The sequence below is a fragment of the Macaca mulatta genome, chromosome 13 (assembly GCF_049350105.2).
Source record: "Macaca mulatta isolate MMU2019108-1 chromosome 13, T2T-MMU8v2.0, whole genome shotgun sequence".
Lineage (NCBI taxonomy): Eukaryota > Metazoa > Chordata > Mammalia > Primates > Cercopithecidae > Macaca > Macaca mulatta.
The window spans coordinates 100,684,830-100,701,614 of NC_133418.1; the positions used below are offsets into that span (position 1 = coordinate 100,684,830).

General features: G+C 39.5%; 2 protein-coding genes and 1 long non-coding RNA gene across 18 annotated transcripts in view; 1 reads left to right on the plus strand and 2 right to left on the minus strand.

Annotated features, from left to right (window-relative positions):
• The window catches only part of ITSN2 (intersectin 2), a 158,161-nt gene that overhangs the window by 22,241 nt on the left and 119,135 nt on the right, over positions 1 to 16,785 (plus strand). For all 16 annotated transcript variants that reach the window (XM_015111819.3, XM_077960061.1, XM_015111816.3 and 13 more), the window contains exon 2: positions 12,046 to 12,109. In XM_015111819.3, coding sequence (XP_014967305.2) covers positions 12,079 to 12,109 — 31 coding nt within the window. In that variant the 5' untranslated portion in view covers positions 12,046 to 12,078. The remainder of the gene's footprint in view (positions 1 to 12,045; positions 12,110 to 16,785) is intronic.
• On the minus strand, positions 1,471 to 3,475 carry LOC144333899 (uncharacterized). The gene is made up of 2 exons (XR_013403032.1): positions 1,757 to 3,475; positions 1,471 to 1,566 (listed from the first exon to the last, which is right to left on the minus strand). It is a non-coding gene; the product is annotated as an uncharacterized LOC144333899 (long non-coding RNA).
• Positions 5,506 to 6,087, minus strand: LOC705067 (large ribosomal subunit protein eL42-like). Its single transcript, XM_015111825.3, has one exon. The coding sequence runs from the start codon at positions 5,958 to 5,960 to the stop codon at positions 5,640 to 5,642; it is 321 nt and encodes a 106-aa protein (XP_014967311.1). The 5' UTR covers positions 5,961 to 6,087; the 3' UTR covers positions 5,506 to 5,639.

Genomic DNA, 16,785 nt, shown 5'->3' on the forward strand with positions numbered 1-16,785 from the left:
TATTACTGCTCTACAGTCACCCAAGATAGAAACCCATCTGTGATGCTCCTCTTTCATCTTCCACATTTAGCTCATCAGAAAATCCTGTCTATTGTACCTTTGAAATACCTCTTCTCCATTGCTGAAGTTCAAGTTCTCACTGCCTGGACTATGCTAGTCACTTCATAATTGGTATGTTTGTCTCAAGACTCAAAAATCCAGTTTGTTCCTATACTGCTTATCAGAGTTGTCTTCCTCTCCTTTTAAAAGACCAGTCTTCTTATGTATTTTCTTTTATATGTACTTTCCCTGGATAATGTAATTCACTGACATTACAAGTATTCCTAATCTCTGATAACTACCAAATCTGGGTCTCTAACTAGAATATATACTATATGTGTGTGTGGTTTTTTTTCTTTTTTGAGAACACAGGATCTATAATGACACAACTTACAGAACAAATGCTGAACAAAAGAGACACAATGGGCTACATAATTTCATTCATATAAAGTACCTTAACAGACAGAACGAATCTATGGTATTCGAAGTTGGGATCATGTTTCACTGGTGGGACAGAGGCTGGAAGGGAGCATAAGGGGACTTGGGGGACGGCGACAATTTTGACTTTCTTTTTCTTGATGCTGGGTAAACAACTACATTCAACTTTTTTTTTTTTTTTTTTTTTTAAATGGGGTTTCATTCTGTCACCCAGGCTGGAGTGCAGTGGCGTGATCTCAGCTCACGGCAACCTCCACCTCCTGGGTTCAAGTGATTCTCCTGCCTCAGCCTTCCAAGTAGCTGGGACTACAAGTGTGCGCCACCATGCCCGGCTAATTTTTGTATTTTTAGTAGAGATGGGGTTACACCATCTTGGCCAGGCTGGTCTCAAACTCCTGACCTCAGGTAATCCACCACCTCGGTCTCCCAAAGTGCTGGGATTACAGGCGTGAGCCACTGTGCCCTGCCAAGTACACTTACCTTTATACTGTGTTTTAAATACTGGCTCTCCATGACTTGCACAGCAATGTCCAAAATCAATAGCATGGCTTACTGTTTTTCTTAAATTGTGTGATCTTGGTTACTTAATCTCTTTGGCTTCTATTTGTTTTTTTACATTAATTTATCTTAGAGACACTGTCTCACTTTGTTACCCAAGCTGGAGTGCAGTGGCGTGATAATATAGATCATTGTAACCTTGAACTCCTGGGCTCAAATGATCCTTTCACCTCAGCCTCCTGAGTAGCTAGAACTACAGTTCTATGCCCAACTAAGTTTTTAATTTCTTGTAGAGAAAGAGTCTCCCTGTGTTGCCCAGGCTAGTCTTGAGCTCCTGGGCTCAAGTGATCCTCCCACTGTGGCCTCCCAAAGTGCTGGGATTGCAGGTATGAGCCGTGAACCACACCTGACCTATTTAGTTGTTTCTGAAATGAAGAGGATGGAGTTCAGTATGTTGTCATTTATCTCTTAAAAAAAAAAAAATCAGATGAAATCTTATGGAGAAGCCTCAATATGTAAAACACAAAAACAGAGCCACTCTCATTGAAGTTGGTGTCCATTCCAACCTTCCCCCTTTCCTCCCTACCCCACCTCTATTGTACCGCCTTGAAACTTTTAGAACTCCAAGGAGCGTAATTTGAAGACTACTGGGTTTCTAAAGGTTTAACTCTCTTTTTTTTTTTTTGAGACAGAGTCTCATTCTGTCGCTCAGGCTGGAGTGCAGTGGCACAATCTCAGGTCACTGCAACCTTCTCCTTCCAAGGTCAAGTGACCCTCCCACCTCAGCTTCATGAGTAGCTGGGACTACAGGTACACATCACCACACCCGGCTAATTTTTGTATTTTTTGTAGAGATGGTGTTTCCTTGTATTACCCAGGACTCAAATGAGCTGCCTGCCTTGGTCTCCTAAAGTGCTGGGATTACAGGTGTGAGCTGCCACACCTGGCCTCTTGCACCTCTTAAGATGAAGTGACTTCTTTGAAATTACATCACTCTCAAATCACACAGTTTTTGAATAGGAGTAGGAGTGGTTTTAGTGTTACACTGGCTCTTGTGCTTTCCTCCTTTTAACTAGTCCTTCTCTTAGGTTCAGAAACTTCCTTTCTTTATAACAGAGCCTATCCGCACACTATGCAATGTCATTCACTCCAAGGACACTTGGAGTTCATTCAGTTTGCCACCGACCTCAGATAATTCTTACACAAATGTTACCTCCATGATTACATGTACCTTACTTTGATTTACCTCTCAAGTAGTGTTTGTTCTATTCTCTGGGTTCTCTTGGCATTCCCCAAATCCCTTTATTATTTATTATTATTTTTGTAGGGATGGAGTCTTGCTGTGTTGTCTGGGCTGGTCTTGAACTCCCGGCCTCATCAATCCTCCTGCCTTAGTCTCTTGAGTTGTTGGGATTACAGGTGTGAGCCACTGCACCTGGCCAAATCCCTTTATTATAATGACCATTCATGTTTGATGAATAAATGAATGGTAGAATGAAAGAATGAATGAATGCTCAGGTGGGGAATATATGTATTCTGTAAATTTCGTCTTACTGCAGAAACTATAAACTAGCAGGTAATTTTGCTCAGGCTCTTCTCATGTTGATGAAAAGAACCAAACTCTCTAAAATATTTGAAGAGATTTATTCTGAGCCAAATATGAGTGACCACGGCCCGTGACACAGCCTTTAGGAAGTCCTGAGAACATGTGCCCAAGGTGGTTGGGGTACAGCTGGTTTTATACATTTTAGGGAGACAAGAGACTTCAATCAAATACATTTAAGAAATTCATTGGTTCCATCCAGAAAGGTGGGACAACTCGAAGGGGAGGGTGGCCTTTCAGTTTATAGGTAGATTTAAAAATTTTCTGGTTGACAATCGGTTGAGTTTATCTAAAGGTCTGGGATCAGTAGAAAGGAAAAGACTGGGTTATGATGGTAAGAGGTTATAAAGACTAAAGTTTTATCATGCAGATGAAGCCTCTGGGTGGCAGGCTTCTGAGAGGATAGATTGTAAATGGTTCGTATCAGACTATCTGATGTTAATGCCAGTGAGGTTTAATGAGTATGTCTGAACCCCACTTCCCATCATGGCCTGAACCAGCCTCAGGTTAAATTTTAACAGTGCCCTGGATGAGAAGGAAGTCCATTCAGATGGTTGGGGGGCCTTAGAATTTTATTTTTGGTTTACATTAATATAAAACTGACCTTGATCTCCTTGAGAACTGAATGAGACAGGAACATTTTTCTCAGCTGATCAGCAAGTATAGTTTGGACGTTGGCTGTGTGTACCTAGCACATGCTGGGAGTGGCAGACACCCTAGAGAAAGTTTTATAAAATATACCTGCAGGAAGCTGGGCACAGTGGTGCACACTTGTAGTCCTGGCTACTCGAGAGGCTGAGGTGGCAGGAGGATCTCTGGAGATCAGGAGTTTGAGTCTAGCCTGGGTAATGTAGCAAGGCCATGTCTCAAAAAAAAAAAAAAAAAAAAAAAAAAAAGGCCGGGCACGGTGGCTCACACCTGTAATCCCAGCACTTTGAGAGGTTGAGGTGGGCTGATCACGAGGTCAGGAGTTCAAGACCAGCCTGGCCAACATGGTGAAACCCCGTCTCTACTAAAAATACAAAAAATTAGCCGGGCATGGTAGTGCGCGCCTGTAATCCCAGCTACTTGGGAGGCTGAGGCAGGAGAATCACTTGAACCCAGGAGACTGAGGTTGCAGTGAGCCGAGATCATGCCACTGAACTTCAGCCTGGGTAATAGAGCGAGAATCTGTCTCAAAAAAAAAAAAAAAAGATATCTATACCCACATATATACATATAGAAACACACACACCCCTGCAGGAACTTGATGATTGATGATTGTGCTTTTGAATGTCAAACCATTAGTCAAATTTATTTAATCAAAATGATTCAAAATATTGAATCACGAAGTAATTAAAAAACCTGAGCCTTCTTCCTCACTCTCAATAAAAAACCTTCAGAATTCAATGGGAAATAAACCTTTCTTTAAAAGTATACTCAAAAGAAAGAAAAGCCAAGTTACAGGAGAGCCATGTTGCACAACTCTGATTTCTGCAGGGTTTAATGGAAGTAGGTTGGAGCCTGTTCTGCTTCCTGCTGGTTGCTTTTCTGTATATTCATTTATCGTTGCCTCTTCCTGCTTGCTTTATTCACATCTTTTTTGGTATCTTAACTGTATTATTTACCCAATTCATTTGTTCAGCAAATATTTATCGAGTGTTTTCTTTGGAAGATCTGATTTAGAAACCAGGCATACGGAGGTAAATTAAAGTGGTCTCTCCCCAGGACATGTGAAACAGGCAATCATGAAATTAAAATAGTGTAATAAATGAGATTATTGCGGTGTAAACAAGTGTATGGACACACAGGAGATAGTGATTACTTGGGAGGATAGAAGTCTTTCAAAGACAAGATGACATTTGAATTGGGAATCAAAGAAGGAGAAGAAAGTGTGATGACCATGACAAAGGGAGCAACTCTTCATGAAGTAGAGGAGAGAACAAAAGTTACTGTTTCAAAAAAGATTGGTATACTTAGGACATATGGAAATGGAAAGTACCTGGAGAATGTGGTAGAGTGAGATACTGAAGAGGGCCGTATTTTACACTAAGAAGTTTGGACTTTAATTTGTAATCAGTGGAAGATTTTCTAAGCATATTCTAAGGAAAGGGGCATCAATTAGAGCTTTAAGAAAAAACTACTAGCTGTGTGGAAGGGTCTCAAGGCAAGAACATTTATTTAGGTTCTATTCATACTGTACAATTAGTAAGTATCCCAGGTGATATGAGTGGGCAAGTTGGGAAACTTAAAAACAGAGCACTGGGCTGGGCATGGTGGCTCACACCTGTAATCCCAGCACTTTGAAAGGCTGAGGTGGGCGGATCACCTGAGGTCAGGAGTTCAAGACCAGCCTGGCCAACATGGCAAAACCCCGTTTCTACTAAAAACACAAGAATTAGCCAGGCATGGTGGTGGGCACCTGTAATCCCAGCTACTCGGGAGGCTCAGGCATGAGAATCACTTGAACCTGGGAGGCGGAGGTTGCAGTGAGCCAAGATCGCGTGCTGCACTCCAGCCTGGGGGATAGAGTGAGACTCTGTCTCCAAAAAAAAAAAAAAAAAAAAAAGAAAAGAAAAGAAAAAACAGCACTGGAAGGCTGGGTGCAGTGGCTTTTGCTTGTAATCCCAGCACTTTAGGAGGCCAAGGTGGGAGGTTCGCTTGAGCGCAGGAGTTGGAGACCAGCCTGGGAAATGTAGTGAGGCCACATCTCTACCAAAAAATTTAAAAATTAGCTGAGCATGGTGGTACATGCCTGTAGTCCTAGCTACTCAGGAGGCTGAGATGGGCAGATTGCTCAAGCCCAGGTGGCAGAGGTTGCAGTGAGCTGAGATCATGCCTCTGCATTCCCGCCTGCATGGCAGAGTGATGCTTTGTCTTAAAAAAAACCAGAGCACTGGACATTTACATCAGAGACGCAGTTTCTGGGACCTTTACTCTTAACTTGTGATCTTTTACAAGTTTCTTAGTTTTTCCATCTTGAAAATTGAGGGTTTTGGACTAAATGATAATTGTAATTATTATTATTATTTAACATAAACTCAAGATTTTATTGTCTTTATAATAAAAGAAAAGATGACACTTAGAACTGGATTACTTGGCTCTTTCTCTTCTTATCTCCTCCCAGTTCAAAATGCTTGCATCTTTTAATAGCCAGCATTCTCTTAGATCTGCAGTTGGGCTCAATGCACTCAAGCCTTAGCACAATCTTCTTTGTAGTTTTAGCCTTCTTCTGGAAAATCAGCTTAGTTTGCCCACCATAGCCGCTCTGCTTCCTGTCATAACACCACTTTCCATGGGCATACAGAGAATCCTTGCCCTTCTTGTACTGTGTCACTTCGTGGGGTTGGTGCTTGCCACACTTATTACAGAAAATCCTGTGGGTTTTAGGAATGTTCACCATGTTTGCGTGAGTGCTGTTGCCATGGAAGGTAATTGTAATTCTTTCTGTAACTGTGCTTCTTAACAAACAAAAACTTTAACCTTGGCTGGGCCAAGGGGTTTGGAGTTTGATCAAGATGGTGAAACCCCATCTCTACTACAAATACAAAAATTAGGCCGGGCATGGTGGCTCATGCCTGTAATTGCAACACTTTGGGAAGCTGAGGCAGGCAGATCACCTGAGGTCAGAAGTTTGAAACCAGCCTGGCCAACATGGCAAAACCCACCTCTACTAAAAATATAAAAATTAGCTGGGCGTGGTGGTGGGCGTCTGTAATCCCAGCTACTCGGGAGGCTGAAGCAGGAAAATCGCTTGAACCTGGGAGGTGGAGGTTGCAGTGAGCCGAGATCACGCCATTGCACTCCAGCCTGGGTGACAGAGGGAGACTCCATCTCAAAAAACAACAACAAAAAAAAACTAGCCGGGCATGGTGGTGTGTGCTTGTAGTCCCAGCTAATTAGAAGGCTGAGGCCGGAGAATTGCTTGAACCCAGGAAGTGGAGGTTGCACTGAGCCGAGATTGTGCCACTGCACTCCAGTCTGCGTGACAGAATGAGACTCCATCTCAAAAAACAAAACAAAAAAACCCCTAAACCTTAATTAAGCGACTTTTCACTTACAATGGCTGTGACTTTTTCTGAGTCTTACTGACCCTTTGTAAAACAGGATTTCCAGCTTTTGTTCTACCATTTCTACTTTTTTCTGTCTTAGTGTGAGTATATTTTCTACATTTTCTCTTTAGCAATTACTCCAAATTGCATCTGAATTATATTAAATTGAAGCAGTGTTCTTTGCCTTATGCCTACCATTTACCCAATATGTTTTATTGGTTTCTACAAAGGTAACAATGCCAGTTCTCCATTAATTTTTAATGAGCAGCAAAATCATATGAATATTCTAAAAACCATATGTAACTAACAGTATTCAAAATATATGATGACTACACATTGCCAAAATTGCCCGTCACTACATGTCATCCCCTGTGAAGAGTAGAAACGGGTGTTTGTTGGATGCCGACTTTAGTTGCACTTGCCTGAAACAGGCACCCGTCATGTACCTGGGGATATGCTGGTTACCCTTTTCTTCCTTTCAGAGAGTTATACCAAGAGATAAGAAACAATTAGCACTCCCTAATTTATGTATGTGATTGATGCTGTCCAGTGTGTTGGGAGTCATCTCTGGCTTGTTTTTCTTCTCCTGGACAAATGTGTTAACAGTAAGTTCTCCTGCTGTTTGCAGGAACCTGTGATGCATTATCTCCATTTAAGAGAGGAAGAGGCAGACAAAGCCCATGGGAAGTTTATGGGCTTTAGAATTAGACAGACTTGGGGTTGCATTCTGGCTTCATGACATACTGAATTTGGGCAAGTAATTTAATCTCTTCAGTTTCTTCTGTGAAATGAGTACAGTATCATCTGCCTTGCAGGGATATGTGAGAGGAGTATCCGTATTATCAAAGGTGCCTAGCAGTATCTGGCACCTGGTAGATAAGTCTACAAGCTTCTCAGTGTCTGAAGCTCCTTCTGCAGAACCTGAAACATACTGTATTTTCAGTGAACATTCAGCATGACACAGCACCTCTACTGTGATCAACAGAAGTGTATTGAATTAATGGTAAACAGTAAATGTTAATTTATTAATTGCTTGTTGAAAAATGTAAAACAAAGTTTTTCATATCTGCTGCATTTTCAAAATTTCAATTATAATTATTCTTTAAGTACTACTCTGCAAATAGACTAGTAGATTTGTTAAGCATTAGGTAATTATTCCACAGTGGGGCAGAGAGAATGTAAATGTAATAGATTGAAATATGTTTTAAAAGCTTATTGGTTCTAACAAAATATACTCCCATATTTTACATACAACATAAATGTTACATATAATATGGTACCTGTATGCATGGGTGGCTAAATTCCACATACCAGATGATAAAGATTCTGTAATACTAGTACCTTCAGCTCTTCAGCTTTACCCAAGGGATTTGCCCTTATTGCCAGTAATATTATTAATATTTGGTTCATTCTCAGGTGTTATTTCAGATTTATGCCTGTGATTATTGAGCATCTGCTATTTGGCATTCTTTTTTTTTCCAAGTAAAACTGTATCCAGCTTTAGTAGAGATACTTTCCATAAACAATCATGGTATTTCAGGCAGGACATGAGCAGACAATCATTAACAGTATACAACAACTTTCTTTCCCCCCCACCCTATCTCTCTCTCTCTCTCTCTCTCTCTCTCTTTTTTTTTTTTTTTTTTTTTAGCTATGTTGTTAGCACACAGAACCCTTCATTGTTGTTTTTGGGGGGAAGGGCCATATGTCACTGATGGAATGTCTCCGAAGCTGGATGAATGTGGGGAAAACACCTTTCCCTTCTAGTTTTGAGAGAGTTCCTCTTGGCTCCCGGGAGGAGGGATTCCCTGACTTTAACACACATGGCCACCTTGGCACGTAAAACCTTGTGGAATGGAAAACATTTGTTTTTATGTCCTCTTCTCCCTTTCCATCTTTCAGCAGAGACTTAACTCCCTTAAACCCAGACATCTGTTGGGACCTGATCCCCAGTCATTAGTTACCAGTGTGTAAGGCAATCTGGACTCTCCAGTGATGCCACTGAGGTGGTATCCGTCAAAAGAGCATTGGTTCTCCAGATAAATTCTGCTATTTTCATTTCACTTCCTGAAAGTCAGGGTCAGCTGGTGAAAAGTTGTTAAACAATATGCTAAATGTGAAATGTCAACCCTCACTCTAAACTTTCCCTGTTCACAGCATCAGATGAAGACTTTGTTGGGTTTTAGAGTGGCTTTCTGATTTTTGGTCGTCTACTGAAGAAGGGAGTTTGAAAGTTGTGGCCGGGCACAGTGGCTCACGCCTGTAATCCCAGAAATTTGGTAGGCTGAGGCAGGTGGATCACCTGAAGTCAGGAGTTCGAGACCATCCTGGCTAACATAGTGAAACCCCATTTCTACTAAAAATACAAAAAATTAGCCGGGTGTGATGTTACGCACCTGTAATCCCAGCTACTTGGGAGGCTGAGGCAGGAGAATTGCTTGAACCTGGGAGGCGGAGGTTGCAGTGAGCTGAGATTGTACCATTGCACTCCAGCTTGGGCAACAAGAGTAAAACTCTACCAAAAAAAACAAAAAAATGTGGCAAGGCACAGTGGCTCACACCTGTAATCTCAGCACTTTGGGAGGCTGAGGCAGGTGGATCACCCAAGGTCAGGAGTTCGAGACAAGCCTGACCAACATGGTGAAACCCCATCTCTACTGAAAATACAAAAATTAGCCGGGCGTGGTGGTGCCTGCCTGTAATCCCAGCTACTCAGGAGACTGAGGTTGCAGTGAACTAAGATCACGCCACTGCACTCTAGCCTGGGCGACAGAGTGAGAATTCATCTCCAAAAAAAAAAAAAAAAAGTAAAACAAAATTCTGCGTTTTTATAAACTTGATAAAAAATAGTATTTCAAACTGTACAGTCACCAGAAGTACACAGTTATAAAAAATGCACACACTTCACTTGGCATCTCCAACACTTTCAGCTTTCAGTGCCCCGTCTGTTTTGGCATCTCCATTTTCTGCAAGGTTATTCCCCTCCTTGCCAGCATCAGCTTTTCCCTTTTTCCCTTTGGGTACCTTCTCTCCCTTCTTTGCAGGGGTCTTTTCAGCTTGGGCTCTGGCTTTGGAGGAGCAGGTTTAGCAGACAACCTCATGGATCTTCTCTGTGGTTCGTTCTTCACCTTGGCTTTATCTCCTTCGGCATCCCCTTCACCCTTTCTCTTGGGCATGGTGGTGGCGACGGTGGTGGGAGGTAAGCGCCTGGCACAGGGTGCAGTGGCATGCAGGCTTTGGTCGATCTGGGGTTCATTTTCGCCTCTTCTTCTTCATACTGCTCTCTATTTGGCATTCTTTTGTATTCGCAGAATACGTGATGACCAACAAATGGTTCTAGACAGATGATTTGTAAGTTTTAGACCTAGATCCCAACTGATTGAGGCCTTGTGTCCATGGGATCCCATTCCTCATTGGTTTTTCTGTTAGAGCCATCTTTAGTAATTCACATGCTATTATGCAGAGTTAGAAAATGCATTATTTGCAATAGTGGGTTTTCTCCCACATTTTAAAATGGTCTCAGCCACAGAAAACTAGTAAAGGCCCTTGCTACTGCATATCTGTTAAGTAGATAGTTTGTTTTCAGGCATATAGCTTATTTTGAGTTAACATTACTTATGTTTTAAAATTGAAGAAGTAAAAATGTTATATTTGTTTGCAGTATTTCTGTATTTGAGGAAGTTGTAGTCATAACTTGATTTATGGGACTTCCTTCTGTGTTCATTTTTAAGCTAGCTATAAAATGGTGACAAATGTTGACCATGATGTATATACTACTTAATGCCTTCTTTGTTTAAAATGGCTGTGCAAATATTTTTCTTAGGCTTCTAAAAATATAAATATTTAAATGATTTGGGTAAATATATGAGATGCAGCATGATCTTTTAATATAGTAGAATTTTCCTGCAATATTATGATCCATGGTTTTAATTACTAAGTGCATTGCAGTAAATTTGCTAGGCCTTCACTTCCTAACTGGTCCTGTTCTCAAAATTTGTGGAACAGGCTGGACGCAGTGGCCTGTAATCCCAACACTTTGGGTGGCTGAGGGAAGCAAATCACTTGAGCTTAGGAGTTCAAGACTAGCCTGGCCAACATGGTAAAACCTTGGCTCTACTAAAACAAACAAACAAACAAAAATTAGCCGGGCATATGGTGATGTGCGCCTGTAGACCCAGCTACTCAGGAGGCTGAGGCTGGAGAATTACTTGAACCTGGGAGGTGAGGTTGCAGTGAGCCAAGATTGTGCCTCTGCACTCCAGCCTAGGCGACAGAGCGAGACTCCGTCTCAAGGAAAAAAAAAAACTCAGAAAAATATTCATGAAACAAATTTTGAATTTATTGACAGCTGAATAATGAATTCAGGGTTCAGAATGATATTGCACTCTCCTTTTCTGGATGTTTGCAAAATAGCAGCCATTTGTTGAATACCCTATGTGGCAGGCGGTTTAATGGATTATGTTTAACACTTTAAAAAATACTTCTGCAGAGTATTTTTTATAGGTGAGTAATCTGAGTCTCAAAAAAGGTTAAATAACTTTTCCATGGTCATAGATGGGAGAATAGCAGAGCTGGGTTTGAACCCAGAGCTGTGAATTTCCAAAGTCCCTTCTCTTAGAGTGCTTGCCAAACACATTTAGTTATTATGTATTTTAATAATTATGTGTGTGTTTTAGTAATTACTTTTAGACTATTTTATAAACCCCTTGAGCTCACTTAAACAACTGTGCTACATTTATTTTGAATAATTTTCTTGTTTGGGAGTTTTGAAAAAATGATAGTATGGTCTGGGTGCAGTGGCTCACGCCTGTTATCTCAGCACTTTGGGAGGCTGATGTGGGTGGGTCACTTGAGGCCAGGAGTTTGAGACCATTCTGGTAAACCTGGCAAAACCCTATCCCTACTAAAAACACAAAAATTAGCCAGGCATGGTGTAGCATTCCTGTAGTCCCAGCTAGTCAGGTGGCCGAGGTATGAGAATTGCTTGAACCCAGGAGGCAGAGGTTGCAGTGAGCTGAGATTACACCACTGCCCTCCAGCCTGGGTGACAGAGTGAGACTGTTTCAAAAAAAAAAAAAAAAAAAAAAAGGATTTCCATGTTATTTTTACATACTTAGTTTATACAGTTGATTTATTTTCTTCTTTCCCAAATTAATTTCTGCAAGAATGTTGGTTCATGCCAAGGGTTTCTTTATTCAGTATCTGCTATTGAATATGTGACTGTTTTTCTGTATTAAGGCAGCGTGATTACCCAACAGAATCTCTTACCCTTCCTCAAATGTAAATTCTGCCTGTTCAGCAGCAGCAGAAGCTCTGCATTGTTTTCTGTTGGAAGTGTGAGCTGAAGGGGACAGACATTCCTACTGCTTAGCGGGTGCACTAAGCTGTGATCTGCCCTTGTTGTATTACCAACGGCACAATATTTTTATGTTGCAGATGGCCGAGAGCTAGCAAGGAAAACTCAGGACCATGATGGCTCAGTTTCCCACAGCTATGAATGGTAAGCAGCTTTGTGCTTGTGGCAAGATGAGGTTATGATTTTTTTTTTTTTTTTTGGTAGAGGTTTAAAATATTCGTGTAGATAATTTTCCTTAAGCTTATAAATACAAAACTTGAAGTATTCTTGTTGAAAATATTTTGGAACACTGCATATATCTTCTCTAAGAATATTATGTCGTAAATCCCATGACTGTATTCTGGAATGTGTGTTTGCCATTGAGCAGTTAGGAATAACCAAAAGGTGTATTGTGTTTGATGCATAAAACTGGATGACAAAAAGCAGAGTGCTATAAGGTGAATATTAAAGGTATTTTGATGGCATAAGATGATTGTAAACCGATGAAGCCAATAAAGATTAACTTAGTAATATTTATGTAAGATTACGTTTTCCCTTTAGATAAGATTACGTATGCCTGCATACATAATTGTTTAATAAACATTTTAAAAGAAAGTGCTGGCTGGGTGCAGTGGCTCATGCCTGTAATTCCATTACTTTGTGAGGCTGAGGTAGGCAGATCACTTGAGGTCAGGAGTTCAAGACCAGCCTGGTCAACATGGTGAAACCCCATCTCTACTGAAAATACAAAAACTAGCCGAGCGTGGTCATGGGCACCTGTAATCCCAGCTACTTGGGAGGTTGAGGCAGGAGAATCACTTGAACTACCTGGGAGGTGGCGGTTGCAGTGAGCCTGGGAAAGAGTGAGACTCCATCTCAAAAACAAAAAAAAGAAAAGGAAAAAGAAAATGCTTACGTAATTTCGATAATGAAAAATGTTTAAAGTTTTGTTCTGATTGTAGCTTTAATTCTTTCCCCAAATACTAATTAACTACCCTTAATAGGTATTGTTACTGTGTTTGTCATTTATAATTAATTGAAAAAAATGCATTATATTTTTAAATCGCTAAAGAAATCTAGATACTGAGTTCTTAATTTTATGGTAAATTGTATTAGCTAATTGTAGATAAGTATCAGGAAATAGAGAATAAACTCAATAATTCTTTATTATTTAAATTGAAAACAGTAATATTAAAGCATTAAAAAAAAGGAGGGAAGAATCACCATTCCACCATCTTCATGAAGCCGTTCTGTTTTGATATTACCATCTAGTGTTAATCAGTTGTTTTTTAAACTTGTTTTCAGACATAGGACCAAATCATTACATTAATAACAAAAATACATGTTGTATATCTAAAGTTTTATATCTCAGGATTTAGGAAAATCTTGGAGAAGTGAATTATTTGTATAATTGAAAATACATGTTGTATATCTAAAGTTTTATGCCTCAGGATTTAGGAAAATCTTGGAGAAGTGAATTATTTGTATAAAAGGTAGAATCAAATTCTAATGCGTGATAAGATCCTGTGTCATTTAAGGATAGACTTGAAGTAAAAATTTTATTGTTTCGTGTTTTACCTTTTCAACCTATTATTTAAGGATTAATGTGAGTATTGCTCCTATTGGGAAAATGGTGTGGGATTATAAAGATTAATGCCGCAGACAATTTTTAATAATTAAATAATTTTTCCATAATGAGTGATATATGTATAAAGTTTAAAAGTAGGGCAGTAATTGTAGTAGTAACATGCTCTACTCAAGTTTGAGCATTTTTATGCCCCATACAAAGGAATTTGCACTAAACAGTTGAATTGTAAACTTCAGGCAACATATTAATCAGGTTTATAAGCAAAATGAACATAAAGCGGTACAGTCCCGGTCCTTCTTTATTCTGCTTCTTCCATTCCATAAACATTTATATATCTACTTTGCAGTTCATTGCATTATACAAAATATAACATTGAGAACAAGTGAAATATTCAATAACAAAAGAATGATTATGTGAATAATCATCTAAAATATTGGAAAATGTGTTTAGAAGTGCTATATAGACATACAGATAATTTTTTTTAAACTTCTGAAGAATTAATTGCATGTGTAGACTGTGTTACCTTCCTACTTAGAAGATTGACGATAACTTAGACATATTTAATTTAAGTTCAATTCAGGGTTTAAGATGTTACTGGAGAGCAGCATTCATGTATAGTACAAAACTTTGCTCCTCTAGTAATCCTGACATAGATTGTTAAATTTTTTTGATGCCCATTGCTATTGGGAGTTGTCTGTAAGTATGCCTGTGTGTGAATGTATATGTGTGTGTGTGTATGTGTGTATGTGTGTATGTATAGATGTGTGTGTGTATGTAAAAACAGAGATGAGACTACTTACTGGATGAGATCTAGCCTATAGTAGATGTTCTGTTAATGTGAACTTTTTTTTCTTCACTGACTATAAGAACTTGTTTGAAAGAGCCAGCAGGTGAGATGAGAATAAGCAACAGAAATGTTTATCAAAATCCCATATTTTCAATATCAGTTATGAGTTGGGGGAAGTGGATAGAATTTTAATGTATTTCTAACATGATTATTAGATACTGTAAAAGTTTGTTAGCTTTTTAGGGATATATTAGACATCAACCCCCAAACTTAGATTTTTCTGCCTCTTCAGTAAGGCTTACAGATAAATATAGAGTAGGATTGGGAGATTTTTACTTGAAGTTCAAACTTTTGCCTTGTCAAAGCGTTCTGTTAGTTGATATATCTAAATAAGAAAGCCAGGATTGAATTAACTATTTTAAAATTGGCTTTGATTACATGTATTGCCCAGTTTTCTGATTTCAGTGTTTGGTTTTTTGAGACAGGGTCTCCACTCTGTTGCCCAGGTTGGAGTGTAGTGGTATGAACACAGCTCACTGCAGCCCTGACTTGCTAGATTCAAGCAATCCTCCTGCCTCTGCCTCCTGAGTAGCTGGGACCACAGGCATGAGCCACCACACCCAGCTAATTTTTAAATTTTTTGTAGAGGTGGGAGTCTCACTATGTTGCCCAAGCTGGTCTTGAACTCTTGAGCTCAAGTAGTCCTCCCACCTTAGCCTCCCAAAGTGCTTGGATTACAGGCATGAGCTATCACACCTGACCAGTGTTATCTTTTTGTTCCTAGAAAATTCTTGGTGCATTAATACTTTATGTTTTAATATGATTAAGTTTTTAAAAGGTTATTTGAACACTACTAAAAAATTATTCCTTGTTAAAATGCCTTAGAACATTTTTATTCTCTTGGTTACATTAATCATGATAATATGTAACCATGATTGTTGTGTGTGATTTTCTTGGCTGGTGGAGTCTCTTTAAAATATTAGAGTCTGTGAGTTCCTTTAAGGTGTTTTTTTGGTTTGTTTTTGTTTTTTGAGACAGGGTCTTGCTCTGTCAACCCACCCTGGAGTACAGTGGCATGAACGTTGCTCGCTGCAATCTCAACCTCCCAGGCTCAAGCAATTCCTTCTGTCTCAGTCTCCAGAGTAACTGGGACTACAGACATGTGCCACCATTACCATCTACTTAAAAAAAATTTTTTTAGACATGGGGTCTCACTGTGTTGGCCAGGGTGGTCTCAACTCCTGGGCTCAAGTGATCCCCTGCCTCAGCCTTCCGAAGCACCCAACCCAATGGTTCATTTTATTCATCTTCTTACCCCATAAATGTTTACTGAATGAATGAATATGAAGGTGTCAAGATTACTGATTGGAGACATGAGGAACTAAGCAGTAAACATAAACAGATGGGTTGAGTTAGCCCTTGTGAAAACACGTAGCCAAGGAAATGTGAGGAGATAGTAATATATATAAGACAGCATCATATTGTGATGAGCACTGGTGATGCAGCAGAACTCTGTTTTGTCTTAAGACAGCAGTGGAGTCTATCACTGCCTGGGGATATATACCCGTGTATGTTAGGGCGGCTTTTAAGCCTTCCTAACCAAACTCTTCAGACTTAAAATAGTCTTAAGGTTTCTAACTAAAGAGCCTTAGTTTCAGGCTATTCCCTGAGAAAGATTTGAATGCTCTGACTTCTTTTTAATTATATTGTTCCCTGGGATTGGGTTGAATAAGGAAACTAATTTATGGAGCACTCTTCATATGGCAGGCATGTATTAGATGCTTTATATTTTTGTTTTAGTTTATTTTAAAGTTGGGTTTATTGGGGGTATAATTCACCCTTTTAAAGTAATACAGTTTGATGAGTTTCTATAACTGTGTTGTCATATAAATTAGGATATAAAACATTTGCATCACCTAAAAAGTTCTCTGTAGCCTTATACCTCCACCTTTAGCCACGTATGATTGGCAACCACTAATCAGATTTCTGTCCTTACAGTTCTGCCTTTTCCTGAATGTCATATAAATGGAATACATAATATGTAGCCTTTGGTGTCTGGCTTCTGTCACTTAGCAAAATATCTTTGTGATTCATTCATAATGTTGCATGCATTTCTTCTGTTTACTGCTGAGTAGTATTCCATTGTATAAATGTGTACCACAATTTATCCGTTCAGCCATTCAGGTGCAGAACATTTGGGTTATTTCCAGGTTTTAGTGATTATGACTAAATCTGCTATAACCATCAGAGAACAGGTTTTTATGTGGAAATAGGTCTTTATTTCTCTTGGGTATTTACCCGAGAGTCTTTTGTTAATACTCAAGAGTCTATTGTTGGGTCATGTGGAAATATATATTTAACTTCACAAGAAATTGCCAAACTGTTTTCCAAAGCGACTGTCACATTTGCTTTCCCACCAGCATATATGAGTTGCAGTTGTTTGGCATCTTTATCAGCACTCTGTAT